The sequence below is a fragment of the Uloborus diversus genome, chromosome 1 (assembly GCF_026930045.1).
Source record: "Uloborus diversus isolate 005 chromosome 1, Udiv.v.3.1, whole genome shotgun sequence".
In the NCBI taxonomy this organism is placed as follows: domain Eukaryota; kingdom Metazoa; phylum Arthropoda; class Arachnida; order Araneae; family Uloboridae; genus Uloborus; species Uloborus diversus.
The window spans coordinates 109957979-109976402 of NC_072731.1; the positions used below are offsets into that span (position 1 = coordinate 109957979).

At 35.3% G+C, this 18424-nt stretch overlaps 1 protein-coding gene across 1 annotated transcript in view; it reads right to left on the reverse strand.

Moving 5' to 3' along the window:
* LOC129224099 (organic cation transporter protein-like) overlaps positions 1 to 9265 on the reverse strand; it is a 76335-nt gene extending 67070 nt beyond the window's left edge. Inside the window, exon 1 of the mRNA XM_054858546.1 lies at positions 9108 to 9265. Within this exon, the coding sequence (XP_054714521.1) occupies positions 9108 to 9265 (158 nt within the window). The remainder of the gene's footprint in view (positions 1 to 9107) is intronic.
* Positions 9266 to 18424: the final 9159 nt, after the last annotated feature.

An 18424-nucleotide genomic window follows, 5' to 3' on the forward strand; every position in this document is an offset into this window, starting at 1 on the left:
AACCCCACTCCAAAACTAACAAAAATTTAACGTGATTGTTTGCAAATTTTGCAATGCATAAATTGTAGTAAATTGAATTGCTTGTAAATAAAAAGATTCTCGAAAGATGTAAAAAAAAGGACTTACCTATGTTTAGGCTCACTCATTAGAAAAACATTAGCAAGCATATGAATGCCTACAAATATTTGCACTAAACACGCTAAAAAATATACAAATATTTGGAATTTTCCAAAATGTCCTAAATGCTCGAGTACTTTGGTAAAATCCATCGCTAAAAGAATTAAGCTCAACAGGACGGCAGAGAGTAATGCTAACAATGCTTTAAAACAAAGGAAACAATAGATATTTATCAGCTTATCACTATTTTTTTCATCATTTGAAAGTTGATTAAAGAACCTATTTTCGGTATTACGTTCATTGTTTACTATCGACTTCACAAAAAAAAATATATATATATAGGTATATGTATACATATATATATGTATATATTAAGTATGTGTAACAAATTCTGCAAGTAATTGATAGTTTGATATTGCATAAGGAATAAACAATATCATGTATCTTCGAACATATTTAAATAATTAAAACACTGACGGCCAACACAAACAGACGTTTGACTGTCTGCTTAAATTGCGATTCCGCAACTACTTCGTCCCCCCGCCCCCCTCCCTTTAAATATTTCATGACAACAGGCTAAATTCCTACGTTACTGAATGAAAAAACAAAAACTCTGTGCTTCTAATTCCTATTTTATGCGGAAATTTTGTTCAACTAATAACTGTGAGTGAGTATCAAGTGATAACATAAATTGCTAAAAGAGCGTTAGTTATTAGAATTCCGAAAATGGCAGCTTAAAATGATGAAGGTGAAATTATGATCGTTTGAGATGAGACGAAAATGCCTCTTTCTAGGCAGCACAGTAGAGATCATTAAAAACATTTGTTTGCACTTGTAAAATAAACATAGAAATATGTAAAATGTAGCGGTATTTATGTTTGCAGAATCACATATGACGTCAAATTGATAGCGCAACGATACGTTGTTGAAAAACTAACTAAAATTGAATTTGAAGTGTAGGGGTGCCAGGAAAATAACTTTCTCGTAAATAAACAAAAAATAATAATTAAGGGTTATTTTCGGCTCACGGCATCTCAGTTCCTTCACTTGTTTGCAATTTTTAATTATTTTTTTAGGAACTTTCTCTTAGCACTAGCCCTTTCCGAAATTTTTTTCTGGCCAAGCTTTTTAAATTAGAAATCAGGCCTTGCCTCTAACCTAGACCAGTATTGTCTGTCACGGTAAGATATGAAATAAAAAAAATAATAATAATTTGAACTCTGAAATTTTGAATTCAAATTATGTTATTCGCAATCACGTGGGCTGTTACGTGTGTACAGTTGTGTGTGTAGGCGCACGCGCGTGTTGTGTAGGCTTGCATGTGTGCATAGAACTGTGTGTATGCACGTAGGCGTGTATGTGTGAGAGCGTGCAAGTGTGTAGGACATGGACGCTTTCGAGTAGGAGAAGCGAATCCCGGGGGACAGTGCTCAGTACCAGAGGAGCCGTGCCTGCAGAGGACGGTGGTGCTGCGGCCCTGGTCTAAGCTGAAAAATCAGCGTAACGTCAAGGACGGTCAAGTAAGAACAATAAGCAATCGTGATTGCTCAAAAAAAAAACTATTTTTTTTATTCGGAAGCTATTTATGAAAGAGCATTTTTTGCTTACTTTCATACAGTTAGTTTAAGTACATGCGTATGCCACTTATTGAGAAATTGCTTTTCACTCACGAAGAATTTCGTATTTTGCACGCAACATTGTATCTTAGTTTGGTAGTTCAATTTTCATCGACGATGAGCGAGAGGGTCAGTTTTCTTAGAAAATAGATTAAGCGTTAGAAAATACCTAAATATTTTAACTCTGTAATTGACCAATAGATGGCAATACCAGCTACAGATATTTAAATAGACTTCTGAGAGGCGCCGTGCAGCGATGTTCTGAAAAATCTTATCAGAAGCACGACTAATCAACAATATTCGAATAAAGAAACAAATAAAATAAATTTCTTTACAGAGTCTAAAATGTTTCATTGAAAACACTTCAACATCAAAAAAACTCAGGAAACTTTTAAGTTATAGATGCAATAATTATCAACTTGATTATTTTGAAAAAACATAGTACAAAAAAACAATATTAAAACTTTGAACTATGAGTGTATACTTAAAATATTTTTTTAACAAATAAAAATTATACAACATCTTTGACTTAATTTTGTATTCTTATTTTCTTTACTTAAGGAGGAAGCTCTATTTTATAAGCAGGACAGTAATATTATTGAAACAGTTTCATAGGTGCAGCAATCCCCCAAAAATAAAACGAGAGCCTCTGTAAAGGGAAAAAGAATTTAGAATGTTGTCTTCCAGCCCTTTCATTTGGGGGAGGGAGGTCAATTCCCACCCCTAGCTTAGGGATATTAATGTATTTACAAATAAGTCTGCGTGTTTTTTGGTACAATTTATATTGAATATATACCCTTTGGCCCAGCTGAGTGCCAGATTTAGGGGGAGCAAGCCAGGGCCATTGCTCCAGGTGACAAATGATTCCATTTTTGTGCTTTTTTTTGTAACCTATGGAAAAATTTCAAAGAAGCTATGTAAGAGTGGCAGTTTCAAGTTTTTACCACAACTCTGAAAAACATAGATACAAGCATGGGCGGATTTATGGGGGGCAGAGGGGGGCATTGCCCCCCCAGTCTTGGGAGGACTTTATATAGTAACAACACATCTTCCAAAAATTTAAAAAAGAAATCATTATATTTTGTTTTTGAATAGTTCAGAAGAGCATTGGTAGATTTATAAGGGGCAATGCCCCCCAGTTTTGGGAGGAGTTTATACAGTGTATACAGTGTGTTCAACTTATACACTTTCAGTGTGGAGTTTATACAGTGTGTTCAACTTATCTTGCAAAAGTTATAAGAAAAAAAAACATGATTTTTCCTTTTTTGTATAGTTCCATTAAAATGAAGAGATAATAGCCAATGTCCTTTTCTGAAGGGAGAAAAGAAAAAGAAAAAAACCGAACATTAAATACAAATAGCACAGCTGTCACTGAGGTACTGAAAATTGGTCTAAATTCACTATTTTGAACTGAAAACCATTTCGGCAAGTATATAAATGAAAATATAGGCTAAACGAGCTATGCATTCAGCTGCAACACTTATAATAATTGACGTTGGGGACCCTCCCTTCCCCCTCCTCAATTTGCGCTAACAAAACGATCTATTCATTATGATTTGTTTTCTCTTTTCAGAATGTTTATTTTTAATTTGCGTGATTTCAAAAACTAGATGTTTTGGGTTGTTACAGACGAAAGATTTTGAAGAACTTTCTGGATTCACACATTCAAATGAAATTGGCTGATTTGAAATGTATGCTATTGCAAAAGAAGTACATAGCTAAAAGGTTTTTGTACAGAAAAATACTATCAAATGTAACAGTTAACACCATACTCAACGAATGTATGTAACAATGAAACAAAAAACTGAAAAAATTGTCCAACCATTGAACAAACAGAACGTAAAATCACTGTAAACAATACGTTAATATTTTAGGGGGGGGGATGCGAATCTCAATCCCTAGCAGTTCAAAACTAAATTTCTGATTTTCCAGAATCATACATAGTAAGGAAAACGTCTGAATAAAAGAAAAAGTGAGGGAGATATATTTCCGGCATGAAAGTTTTTCACAATATTGTAAGATCGCATTATTACCTGTTGAAATGTTTTTATAACTGTGTTTTCTTTATTTTTTAAAGTAAAAAAATTGTATATATGAAACTAATAGTTAGAACTGTACTTCATACGCTTGGAAAATTTTCGGCTTGTCTTTTTTTTTTTTTTTTTTTTGAGAAAGAAAAGCAAATACTATCGCAAACTTAATAAATTTCAGTTATCTGAACGTTCTGATTAATTGAATCTTTTTAAGAGGGAAAGTATTATTTTCCTTACTTTCTAAATACTGTTTAAATTAAGGTAAGTCATAATCATCTAAGTCTAAATGAGACAGTTATTGTCATTATTGAAATCTGAGTAATTCAGTCATCAAAAGTTTTGGAAAAATTTGCTGAAATTCGATAAAAACCGATAAAAACCTTACACAGATTGGTAAAATTGTAAAAATCCTTTAACTGTAAAAACTGATGAATTTTCGTTAAAATTACAAAAAATCAAACAAAAATCTGCAGGTAAGAGTGAATTACATGCAGGGCCAGATTTGCCTAAGATAAAAAAGCTATAGCTTAGGGCCCCTGCTTTGAAGTGGGCCCCTAACTCCCAAAAAATTGTGATTCGTTCCTTAAAAAAATGGAAAGTGCTTGAAAAACTAATTTCATTTTCAAGTACTTGAAAACCTTGAATATTTGGAAACGTGTGGCTACAAACCTTAAATTTTAAAATTTCAAACAAATTGTAGGGCGAGGAATGCCAAAATGTGTTAAATTCAGCTCCATGCTACATCCTGCAACAAAAATGTAAAAAGCATGGCTCTCGCATTTGTAACATATTACTCGAAATAAATTTTTGTGACTCACATGCTTCATATCTTGCTATTTATTTAATCCTGAATGCAGAATTTTGGAAATTCTTTTGTATTGATTGCTTTTATCTTACTTTTACTGCATATTGTTAATCTGTTTAGCCCGGGAAAAAAATTATACATCACCCCTATTGCTTTTCGCTTTCTGCACTACTTATAATTAAAAAAACGTTGTAATGAGAAATTAAAGTTTATTTTTTCTTTTAAACTTAAAATAACCGTTTCTTACAAAGTTTGAACAATACTGTACAACTGTATAATCTACTACTCAATTTCAGAGACTGGAAAGTGCAAATTATTCATAGGTTCCAAAATCCCTGAAAAGAATTGGCGCAGTATAGCCTACCAGGGCTCTTAAGCCAAAAACCCAATCTAACCAAACAAACCTTGAAAATAATTAGACAAGTCTTTGAAACTCCTAAGCAAAGTGTGCTTCAATTTTATTTCTTATCAGTAGTATAAATTAAGAATTGTACAAATGGGTAGTATGTTCTTCTCTTGATACCTATTCTCTAAATCTGTGCATCATTTCTTTTAAAGTATTAACTTGCATCACAAAGCACTTTTAAAGCATAAAAAGAAAAAATATATATATTTGCCTATTATTTTCAATTAACCCTTATAAGACTTCAAAATGCAGAATTTTATATCCATTTTACATAATTTCCTCCGGGGGAGTAACCCAGGGCCCCCTAAAATTGGAGATATTCTACATCCCACTTAAAAGGGAGCCCTGCGTCACTCTCTTAATACCAGCTCCCTCTCTTTTAAGGTCAATTCAAAAAGGACAGCATAATTTCACACAGTAATGAAAACGACACATAAAAAAGTAGGCCTTATGCATCACAGAAAACAGATAAAAACATGGGAGAGATGGTCGGGGCGGGCAATTAAAAATGTTGCTCTAAAAAAAAAAAAAAAAATCCTGCCCCCCCCAGGAACTCAGTCCTAAATCCGCCTATGGATACAAGATTGCAGTCTAAAAAAATTTGAGATGACAAGCCTCCTGTAAAGTTTTAATGCCACAGTTTACACCATAACAATAATTTCTAAAGCAGGTATGATCGCCGACCAAACTGACAAGGGGCCTGCCGTGGCTCTCGGCAACCCTGAGGTTCAGTAGCACTTTGCTCTACTTCTTTAAAAAGCATAGTCAGGCCCTGTTTTTGGCAAAATGTAAAATACAAGACATATATTTTAAATTTTAACCTATTTCAGAACTCTATACAAAGTTTCTTAACTAATCATTATAATATTCCTATAAAATTGCATAAACCAGGGTTTTCCAAAGTGGGTGCTGCAGGAAGAGGTGAGGGGGGCCATGAAATGTCCATAGTATCAATAGATATAATAGAGGTAGACTAAGATGAAAAATTCTAATAGTTCAAAGATTGCCATGAATTGGAAAACTTAAGGAATCACTGACATAGATTAATCTATAATCATCCATTACCACCATATTGTAATAATCTGACTTTTTTTTAATTAAAAATTGCGTTTCTAGCCATAGAGCTAGTGCATCAAAAAAGTGAAGTATAACAGAAATACAGAGGAGGAGAAGGTGGATGGTACCCTTTAGCCAGCCTTTTTTTACTTTTGGAAAGTAGGGATGGATTTTACAGTCCCTTAAAAATGTTCTTCTCTAAAAATCAGGACAGAAAACGACAATAATAGGGACGACAACAGGGAGACAACTTGATCTCTCAGGAAACTTGTTCCAGTCTCAATTCTCTATCAAATGGTTATGACTACATTCGGACTATTCTGCTCCGGTGACCAAAAGGAGTATGTATTGTTGTTAAGTCTTATTTAACTTTAGTGAATGCTGCACATTTAAAATATAAGTAAGTCAAAACTGATTTTTAACCAACTTCAAAAAAGAGGTAGTTATCAGTTTATACTGTGAGCATGATTTTTTTTAGCTCACAGAGTCTCACTTAGTTAACTGATTTCGATGATTTTTTTAATGTATAAAAGATGGTCTAACTTAGGTCAGAGCATCAGCTCCGTAACAGAGTTGTTGGATTGACCATATTGGTTCTTCAGAAAAAAAGTGACGGGTAAAAATCTGCGAATCTCATGTAAACTCCCTATTAACCCCTTCAGACCTGGTGTCCGGTATACTGGACAACCACTTTAAACAGCTGCTAATCATTTAATAATTTAAATTAGTTGATTTTTTTTTTTTTTTTTTTTTTTTTTTGTAGTTGAATTTTTACATTCTGCTTATTATAAAATGTGAAATAATTTTTTGTTGTGGGATTGACAACACTGACATAGAAGGATTGAGAGATAGAGATTGGCTCATTTTTCCAACCATGGATTGTCATCTGAAAAGGAAGGTTTTTTTCCTATTTTTTTTAAAAATATATAATCTTTAATTAATCATTTCAAACGCTTATATTATATTAGCAAAAATACCTGGCGTTGCCTGGGTTAGCAATAATTATGAGAAACAATCGTTACTTGCATTTGTTTTCTGTTTTAAGTGAAAGAACTTAAAACACACCTTTTTAACGTGAGGTAAAATCTAGCTTCTTCCTTACTCATAAAACTAAAGTAGCAGTAAGTAAAAAGAGCAAAATAGTATTCATTTAGAAACGAAAACACGAAATTTAAGCGTATACAAATTTGAAGAATTACCGAAATATGAAATTAAACTTCACATGTTTAAAAAGATTTATCAGTTACTTATTTTTTTTTACATGGTGTCTTACCTTCTCTGTATGTCTATTAAAAAACGAACTGTTTAAAAAATGTAGGTGCGTGCCCGTGATCCCCTTTAACTTGCTTTAGTTATTTTGGAAAATTTCAATTATTGTGGGTTCTTGGTGCGACTTAAAATGTTACCGACTTGTTTTGGGATACCTTGGATAATGCTCCCCCTCCTTACTTTGTAAAACGGTATGTTACTAATTTTTGTTAAAGAGATATTGTCGTCATATGCTAAGATACTTTTGCTCACCATAAAATGGCTCTAAACAATTTCATCCGAAATGTTTCCAAAATAAGTAGTAAAATTTGGCGATGGTTTGAATTTGTGCACAAAGTCACATTAATGGAAGTTTTTGTGCTGTTTATGGATTTGCCTAATTTAGTTGCTGGATTATTTTACAGTAAAAAAAGTTTTTAAAGATTCTTTGATTGACGATATTTTCTTTGCATGGTGAAAGCTGACAAACATTATTACGTAGTCTTTGAATTCAAAAACCGCGACAGTGGAAAAAACTGCCAAATGCATCCGCTACTGAAATCTTTCTGCATAAATTTTGGCGAGGTTTCTGCTGTTATATTGGAAAATGATTAAAAAATCCAATCAGCACAATTAATAAAAAAAAAACATTAATTACACTAAAGTTCCGTTTAGATGGAAAATAATCAGCCAAATCTAGTTATTATTAGCCGATCTTGGGGAAAAAACGTTACTTTAAGATTTGACTTGAGAAAAGTCTCAAACAGTCAGACGAAACACAAAAACATTCAACAATTCTATCTATGAACTGGGAGTTGAGATTATACACTAAATAATGAATTGGGTTGAGGAAAGCCTTCGAACATGGAACAAAAAAAGCTCATAACTCGTTTCTCATACAACTTAGAACTTTCTAACAGATGCCATCTTCAGCAGAAAAATAAGCGCTTTCGATGGAGACATAATTTTAATATGTGCACGTATTTTTTCACCGTCATATTGGGGCATTTATGCGAAAATTTGGACAAATTAGAATAAAAAAGGAACTATCAATCGGATTTTTTTCGAACTGGTCTACAAACCTTCCCAGTACCAAAAAGAACAAACGGTGAAAGTTTCAGCCAAATCTGCCGGGTACTTTCTGAGATCTTAGGGAACAAATTTACCAAACTCCATTTTTATATATATAGATTTTATAATTGTTTGTAGAATATTTTATAATGAAGTTTGTTTGGTGTTTTATAGTTTTTGTATATGAAATATTGATTTTAAAATATAAGTTTGAAATATTGGACATGCCGTAACTCTTTTAATTCTTCTTCTATAAACTCAAAATTTTGTTTATAAGATACCCTTTACCACAGTACACTGTGTACCAAATATCAACATTTTTGGTCAAATATTTCATAATTCCGACTGAAGGAGTTAAATGATTAAATGTGAAATTCATAGTAGAAAAAATTGGTTGCCATAAAACAGTAATATTACTAGTAGTCATAATGAGTGTTTTAAATGAAGGCTTCTTTGAAGCAAACAGTAGTATTTTAGTTTTTAATTTAAAATTGGGGGAAAAAAATTTTCAGATATCTCTTGCTCTTCAAAGGAAACAACAAATGGCCAGTTTCGGTGGGCTCAGAGCCTGTATCTAATCGTCACTTTATTACTTTCCTTTTTTTCTCTTCAACTAAGTCAAAAAAGTTCTGCAACTTCATTCAAATGTAATACATATAAATATGAAATTAGAATTTCAACCAGGAAAAGTTTTCAAATAATTATTCACTAACTTTTGAATCAGCAACAACATTATAATAAAATCACAATAGTACCTTGACGAATATTTGGGAGATATATCCATGGGAGTTAAAAAAATGCTAGAAGGTATATGCATTCCCCCAAAGATTTGGGCAATGCCGGCTAAAAGCATCACATAACATTGGAATTTTCCAAAATGTCCCAAATAATCTAAAATTATATCAAAATCCATGCTTTATTGCGAGTCACCCAACGGACTGCACGATGGAAACCGGGAAATACCCTCCTTGTTTATTTATGTCTTTATAAAACTTGTGCACATGCTCCACGGGCACGGGTATGCCCACCTGGTATGCCTTATTCCCCAAGCCCGTCTTTCCACTTTTCTGTCTCCTGTTTCGTTCCGGCCAGCCAATTACCAACGAGAAAGGAAGAGAACGAAAAACGGATATCGAAACTTCTTTTAAAAATCTGGCAGTAACACTCCAAGAGTACAGATAAAGTGGAGAACAGTAATCAGAGAATTAAGACATAAAAATGATACTGCCATTCTTTTCCCATAATCTAAAAAATCTTGACGAAGATAAGTAGAAAGATAAAATATATTGTGCATTGATATGCACACACAAAGAAAACGCATTTCAAAGGGAAGAAGCATGTTTCTGTTTAGCTCACCTCCTCATTTCTGATTTCTTTAAGCACATTAAAATATCTATCAGGGCCGTGGTAGCCTGATCGGTAGGGCATTGGACTCGGGGCCGGAGGGGCTCCGGTTCGATCCCCGCTGGTCGAAGACCCACCGTCGTCATTAAAGGGGACTGGGCGACGTTAAATATGCTCGTGGTCTCAATGTCCTCCAAGTGAAACGATACCTCTGGGGGTGCTAGTACCAGGTAGCTATTAGCTCTTGGACTAGTTCTAAATTCTCATTAACTGTTCGATCCGGTGATGGTGCTGCCATCTATCGGTATATAAAATAATGGAGGCAAGGCACTAGTATGCAGACCTCGACATAAAATACAGTTGAAGTCAGTTGTGACTCTTGAATAGAAAAATAGAAAATATCTATCGTGGAAAATCGCGATTTTCAGAAAGAAACGCTCATAAGCCATGGAAACTGGCGGATGTAGCTCAGAGCCCAATAAGTTTCTTTTTTTTTTTTTTTTAAGTTATATAACATACACTGGGGTGTCCAGTGACGAGTCGATTTTTCCCAGGTGCCCCGAATCCTGAACCATATGCTAGAGGGGGGAGCAGCCCTTCCCTAAGAAGAGACCTATCCCCATAACTCTTATTCATCCCCCTAATGTCACAAACGATAATTTTAAATGACCTATGCGGCAGTTTTTTTTCCCCCCACTCGAACATGGTGCGCACCTTCGCTCTTTTTTTTCCCCTACTTAAACCTGTACGCCCACGCTTTTTTTTTCTGCTGCCTTGAACCTGTGAGCCATTTTCTTTTGGGAGGGCTTTGGGGGGGCTCGAACCTGTGCGCCCTCGCTTTTTTGCACCCTCGATCCTGATTCAGGGCGTCTGGACCCTCCCCGAAATGAGTAAAAGAAAACTCGAAAATAAACTCTCCATTTTTACAAAAAAAAATTCTGCTTTTAAAATACAGGAGAACTGGAATTTGAGTACATACAGTTTCATATATATTTCCTACTCTTTGTGTTAACCCCTTAACAATCGGATAATTTTCAAGAAAACGGTCATAAAAGTGTCTATTGTTTTTTTATTTAAGAAAATGATATAAAAATAAGTGTATGAACAACATGTGCATTCATTTTCAATATTTTTAGATTGAAATTTTAAAAAAATTTAAAATTTTATGAAAAGTCAACAGTAGGCAAGCCCAAGCAAGCAGCGAAAATTTAAGAAATACGTCTTTTATACAAAAATAATTTTATTAATATTTTGTGTAATATGAGTAAAGATAAGTAAATTTTTCTTGTGTGGTAAATTTCAAGGCTTGAGATACACAGACCAACGTCACAATCTGGTAAGTTAGAAGTTAGAACCTAATTTCCTTTCCTCATATCTGCAATTACATTTGAAATGGACTGGTGCTGCCATCTAGTGTATAATGAGAGAAATAAAATGTATTCCGGGCGAAATAAATGAATTGGTTTTAATAGTTCCGTCGCGTTAATATTGCACACCCCAGCCCCAGCACGGCATAGACACGGGAGCGAGCGGGAAGGGGTTGAGAAAATCAACTTTTTAAACATACCTTTTCCCCCCTATTATCATTTTCAAAAGTTTAATATTTTACGAAAAATCGATGTTACAACAAAATGCACTTACAGCAGTGTTGAATCTAGAGCGAAGCCAGCCGGGATTGTAGCTTCCTGGGAAGAAGCAACTTCAAAGTAACAACACCGTGGTCTGAGTACTTTTGATTAAAGAGAATTGGAATTAAAACATTTTAAAACCCACAACTGTTAGTTTGTCAGAAGATTTTAAGCAAAGTCGGATTTGATGAGGACAGCTGTTATTGAGCTGGGTTCTTCTCTTTTTTTATTTTTACTTTAATAGTAAAAATAAAGAAGTCTTTTTATATTTTTACTTATAATTACATCCTTGCCCCAATGAAATCCTGGTAACGCCACTGGTCCATGTCCCTCAGAATCAACTTTATTTATACCCTGTGCTTAATTCTCTCGACTTCACAAAATCTTCTTCAGACATCCAGCCCGATATTCATTTCAATTTTGACGTCTTGAGTTCAAATTATGTTTTTTGCAATTATAATTGCGATAGGAGCCATTTGGCAGAAACAAGAAAACCCAAATAGTTAAGTCCGATATTGTAATTGCTATGCAAAAAACTTACTCGGAATTCAAGATGTCAAAATTTGAATGAATTCTAGAGGTGAATTGTTTTGGGTTTTATTTTAAACATGTGGACAGTAGAGTGAGTGATGTCTGCCCTTTGGGTTTGATCCTGCCGCAGGAGTCAAGTTAAGTTATGTGCTCGCTGAGTGAACATCACATTACTCTCTCCCAGGGCCATAGACAGGAAGGGGACCGTCGCGACAAATCCCCCCCCCCCCTCCCCCGAAATTCTAGGACACAAACTTTTTACTCCTTCCCTTTTTTAAGTTTTTCCTTCTACACTCAAAAAAAAAAAAAAGAAAGAAAGAAAAGAAACAACCAAGACTCGCCCCTTCACTTTGACACTTCTTTCCTTCAGTCAGACCCCTTCTCTAACCCCCCCCCCCCCCCACACACACACAAAAAAAATACGCAGTGGACAGGGGTCATTGTTTGAAATGGGTAATGTCGTAGACTGGTTCATCTTCCATTTTCTCTTTCAAAAGTAAAGGGGGATTGGGGTTTCCTCTGTCCTCTGATGGACCATCAAGTTTCGTTGTGGGTTGAATGTTTCATTGATTTCACCGCCGAAACACCCCCTCAAAATAGCTTTTTAGCATTTGGTATCATCGCTTTGTGCGTTTGGTAAATGCCGACTCTTTACTCATTGTCAATATTTCACTTTTCAGGATAAAGCATATATAGTTGACTACTGATAAATTTCATGTTCATACATATTTAAAAGTATTTAATCAGGTATGTGGTTGATCTGTAGATATATTTTTTGGGGGAGGGGGCGGGGTATTTCAAGTATATTTTTGGTTCAAGAATTATCAATACATTCATGTAAAACAAACATTTTAAATGCAACTATAGTTTACGACTGAAAACAGCTACGAGAAATGCGACGAAAGAAGAGCGATTGACGGCTCACTTTATTAAGTGTATTTCGGGATATTCCGGTTTGTCCCAAAAAAGTAGTAGAAAAATTTTCTAAAAGTTCTCGTTGCATGCTTTTATAATAAGTTAATAAAAAAGTTATTTTAAACTAATTTTTTATTACTTTTAGTTTTATTTTGCAAACCGCAAATAAACGCAACTTTGAACCCTATTCCCCCTCCCCTGGACTACTAGTCTGGAACCACACTTGCCTCTGACCATGTCCCCCCCCCCCGAAAAAAATTCCTGGCTATGGCCTTGCTCCCTCCTAAGTGATGGATCAGGGAAATAAAATTGGGGAGATTTCTGTCAGATAGGGCACCTGCTGATGCTGAGCAAAAGGCAATGGCACTTGCAGTTGGGTGCTTGAGAGAGTGATGCAGAAACGATTGCAGAGAAGAATGAAATGCCCATATGTATGAGAGTTCCTTTTCTTGCAGCTCATACCACCATCTGCTGTGTTGCAGGGTCACCAATATGTGGTGCACAAATGTGGACAGTAGAGTGAGTGATGCATATCTGTGACGGGGTTTGATCCACGGAACTTTGTGATGGAAACCTAGTGCCTCAAAGTCAAAAGGACCTCATGGCTCTGGGCATGTTGAGTTATACAAATACAAATGTGACGACCAGCAACAGGCTCTGGGCCCAGCTAGACTGGTCCTAGTCAATTTACAATCCCCAGTGAAGATCAATGGCCCTCTTAAAACTGTCTACTCCTTTGCTCATTACCACCTCTTCCGGTAAGCTGTTCCAAGGTTCCACTACCCTGCTAAAATAATAATTTTTCCTAATATCCATGTTAGCCTGAGATTTAAATAGCTTAAAACAATGACCCCTTGTCCTGTTTTCAGTGCTAAACTTTAGCCCCGTAACATCTTTCGTTTTAATAAATTTAAACAGCTGAATCATGTCCCCTCGGTCTCTTCTTTGCTCAAGACTGTACATTTTTAGCCTTCTAAACCTGGAATTATAGTCTAAGTGGGAAAGTCCACTTATTAGCCTTGTAGCCCGCCTTTGAACCCTTTCCAATACATTAATGTCTTTCTTAAGATAAGGAGACCAAAACTGAACAGCATACTCCAAATGGGGTCTTACCAAACTTCTATATAAGGGCAGAAGAACTTCTTTAGATTTATTTGAAATAGATCTATTGATAAACCCAAGCATCTTATTAGCTTTGTTGCTAGCAATGCTGCACTGTTGGCTAAACTTTAAATCCTGACTTATTAGGACCCCCAGATCAGTAACTTTGTCTGCCTGACTAATGACTGAACCTTGCAAATAATAACTTGTACACTTATTTTCATGCCCTAAATGTAGCACTTGACCAACAACATGACCCAACATTAACAGCCATACCCCATTTATCAGCCCACTCCGTAATATGATCTAGATCCTCTTGCAGCTGATTTGCTTGTTCTTCATTTTCTACAGTCCCCATAACTTTGACATCATCAGCAAAACAATTCATGTTCCCAGAAATATTTTTGTGAATATCGTTCATAAAGACAATGAACAAAACAGGCCCTAACACTGATCCTTGAGGAACCCCGCTTAAGACCTCACTCCAATTAGAATAATTTCCCCTTACAACTACTCTTTGTTTCCTTCCGGTCAGCCAATTTTTTACCCAAATGAAAGTTTTCCCTCCTATTCCTATATCAGCTAATTTGCTAAGTAGAGCAACATGCGGTACCTTATCGAAAGCTTTTTGAAAATCAATGTAAACAACATCTACATGCTTCTTATTGTCCAAAGCCATGGTAACTTAGTCATAGAAATGTAATAAATTAGTTGCACAAGATTTACCTTTCCTAAAACCATACTGAAAACTAGTCAATAGATTATTAGTCTCTAGAAAATTTACTATCTTAATTTTCATCAATGTTTCAAAAATTTTGCAAACCACCGAAGTTAGACTCACAGGTCTATAATTTCCCGCACTCCCTTTAGACCCTTTCTTGAAGAGCGGTGTAATGTTAGCCAGCTTCCAGTCCTCTGGCACTGTCCCCGAATTATAAGAAGCATTGAAAATGTTTGCGATTACATCTGCTAATTCCTCTGCACATTCAACTAAAATTTTCGGATAAATATTATCTGGCCCCGGAGCCTTAGTCTCTTCAATTTTTTTCAAATGAAGTAAAACGTCATCCCTGGAAAATACAAAGTCCTCAAGCTGTACTATAGCTTGTGTCTTGTTGGTGTCAACTGTTGAGATACAATTATCGTTAAAAACACTCGAAAAAAAGTTATTAAGAACATTAGCAATATCACTATCGTCCTGAATTAAAATTCCGTGCTCATCAACCAGTGGCCCAATATGACTATTTCGAACTTTCCCCGAATTAATGTATGCAAAAAACCTCTTGGGATTCCTGTTTATGTTATGTGCCAGTCTTTGCTCCAACTCTCTTTTCTGAATCCGTACCAAATACTTAAATTTACGCCTTGCCTTACAATATTGGAGCCTATCTGCACTGTGACCTGTTTCTCTAAACCTATGAAAAGCAGCTTGCTTGTAATTTAGAGCGTCTTTAGTTTCCCCTGAGAACCACATTGGCCAAATTTTAGTGTTGACACACTTTCTCCTAAAAGGAACATGATCCCTAACCGTATTCGCTAGATTTTCCTTAAACTCTGCCCACTGAAGATTCACATCGCTATTGTCCAATCCAGAAGAAAAAACTGCTTTCAAACTCTGCCGAAGTGCCACAAAGTCAGTATTTCTGAAATTGGGCACAAACCTAAAATTCTCTACTTTGTGCATATCAAATTTAATCCCAAACCTAATACTGTTGTGGTCACTATCTCCAATGTGTTCCCCTACACATAACCCCTGAACAGAGCCTTCCATGTCGCAGAAAACTAGATCTAAAATCGCGTCCTGTCGAGTACCCTGAGTTATAATTTGATCTAAGAAACAGTCACCAATTACTTTCAAAAAATCCTCATCTCTGCTATTACTATGGTAAAAATTATTCCAATCAATTCCTGAAAAATTAAAATCTCCCATTATGATGACTGACCCCTTGCTAGAAATGTCACTAATAATACTAAACATCTGTTCGTCTTGACCCTGGCTTAAGTTGGGTGGCCTATAAATATTCCCCAAACGTAGTTTTTTGCCCTTATTACTAATCAACTATGTGCTCTTTGAGTGTATGCCACATTACAACCTCCCCCCCCCCCTAATGATGGAGCAGGGAAGTGAGAGAGCAATACTTCTATCAGATAGGGAGCCTGCTGCTGCAACTGTTGTTGCTGTTGCACAGCAAAAGGCGTATTTAGCACCCAAAGTGGGGTGCATGAGAGAGCAACGCAAGAAGCTGTTGCAACGAGGAATGAAGTGCTCTTAAAGAATGATAGTTCCTATTGTTGCAGTACATTATGCCATCTGCTGTGTTCAGGGTCAGATTTAAGCATGGGTCCAGGCCTGCAAATTGTTTTATTAAAAATCAGCTGAAATAACAAATTTTTTTGGAACTAATTCAGCTCTATCTTTGAAAAATATTTACAACATTCTTCTTTGAACTGTGAAAAAAACATAATGCATTCTGGAAAGTTTACTTTTAGTTTTTTTACTTCATCAAAAACCAATACCTAAAATTTACATAGTGGTCAGTGGTGACTTTGTTTGTTCTAAGTTCCCTTCAGAGCAGAAAGGCAGCAGCATTGTGAGACGTGGCTCTAGACCCAGACCCGTCTAGAGCGCATGTGCGAGCAAGACATTTGTTATTTAGCGATGACCTGCTCTAATCAGGAACCAAGCAAAAGCATACAACCAACTTTTGAAACAGCTCGTTTTTCTTGAAACAATTCATTGCATTGTTTTGGGACTTCAACAACATGTTAGCGAGAAAATACAGTCCCATCAAATCAACCTGTAATCTGTTTTAATTCTGTACAATTCAACAAACTTGTGGATGCGCTATATATTTTATTACGGCAACTCAGAAGATATTAAATAATGTCAATACTGTTCTTGGGATAGAGTGTAAGTGTCCTGAAGACATTAAATGATAAAGGAATAGGAAGAAATACTTAGATGAATCAGATTCATCTGAACATGAAGATGGGGAGATGAAAAAAACAAAAAAAAAACAAATACGTTGCTTACAAGAAAGATATGGAATAATCATTGATAAACTTTATTTAACCAAAAGGATTGCTGTGTGCATAGTTTCTAAACAGGCTTTTATTTTTATTAAATCTATGCAACTTAGATGTCGAAGAAATACCAGCAGCAACTGCCTCGCTGCAAGAATTCTACATAATAGCTGCAGTTGAAGGTTCCTCATTGGTGTCTGTATCTAAAAGGATTCTTGTCTGATGAAAAGTCAGATAGTGCTGAAGAAATATCCCTATCAGTGGCACACAAGGGGAGAGTCCAGGGAGTCGGGACCCCTCCCATCACCCTTGAGTTTTTTTTGATTGACTATAATCTAATGTATGTAGCACATAAAATAATCACAAGCAAAGGTAACAATTTCAAATTTAACAAATGAAGAAATAAAATGTATTTCCTCTTTTTCTTCCTCTGAACAATCGAACTGTATGACAACAAAGTGTTCAATAATTATGATTTTGCTTCACTGTTTTTATTTTTAATTATGAGAAAAGTAAATACAGGTACATTCATTTTTGTGTTTTCTGGTATTTTAATTAAGTACTAGCAGTATCCGCACAGCAATGCCCCTGCTAAAGGAGGTCAATTAAATACAAAAAACAGATGCCCTCCCCCTCCCACTGACGTGAAATGATCATTTTTCTTTAACTAAAATGCGTTCACACCTTTTCAAAAAAACCTATTAAAGTTTCTTTGTAATTTAAAACCATTCACCTAAACATTTAGATTTATTGTTGCTTTAATACTTAAAATAATCCTTCAACTGTATTAGTTCATCGCTTAATGCGCCAAGCAACCATGCTACCGTAACCCTGCCCTTTAGCAAGTAAAGCGGGTTTTTTCTGCAATTTAAAATGTCTCACCAAATAAACAAAAAAATACATAAAAAAGAATCTTACAAATGTAAAATAATTCCGCAACTCTATTGTTTATTACCAAGTGACCACGCTACCATAACCCAGCTGTTAGCAAGCGAAGCAAACTCTGAAGGATTAGCTATCAAATCTGTCCAAATAAAAAAGAAAAAAATGTCCCGTGAGACATTCAAATATCGTCGTCAGATGAAAGAAAAAGTAGTATATTGCATTTGGTCAAAAACAAATCAAATGTTTCTTTGGATTTCAAAGTGATTTGCCAAAACATTAAGTTACACATACATTACTTTAAAATTTAAAATAATCCTCAAACTATTGCTATCGCCGAACTCGCCAAGTAACCACGCTACCGGGACCTAACCCTGTGGTGAGTGAAGCGGGTGTTTTTTTTTTTTTTCAATTAAATTTGTTGCGCCAAATAAACAAAAAAAAGGAACCAAATTACATTAAAAGTAGCTTTCAAAAGTAAATAACAAATCTATTGTTTACTGCTCAACTCGCCATGTGACCCCACCACTGTAACCCTGCTGATTAGCGAATGACGCAAACTCCAATTGATTAGCGATCTGATCAAAGAAAAAAAAATCCCTTGATTAAAAGGAATCCCCCCTCTGATGTAAAATAATCATTTTCTT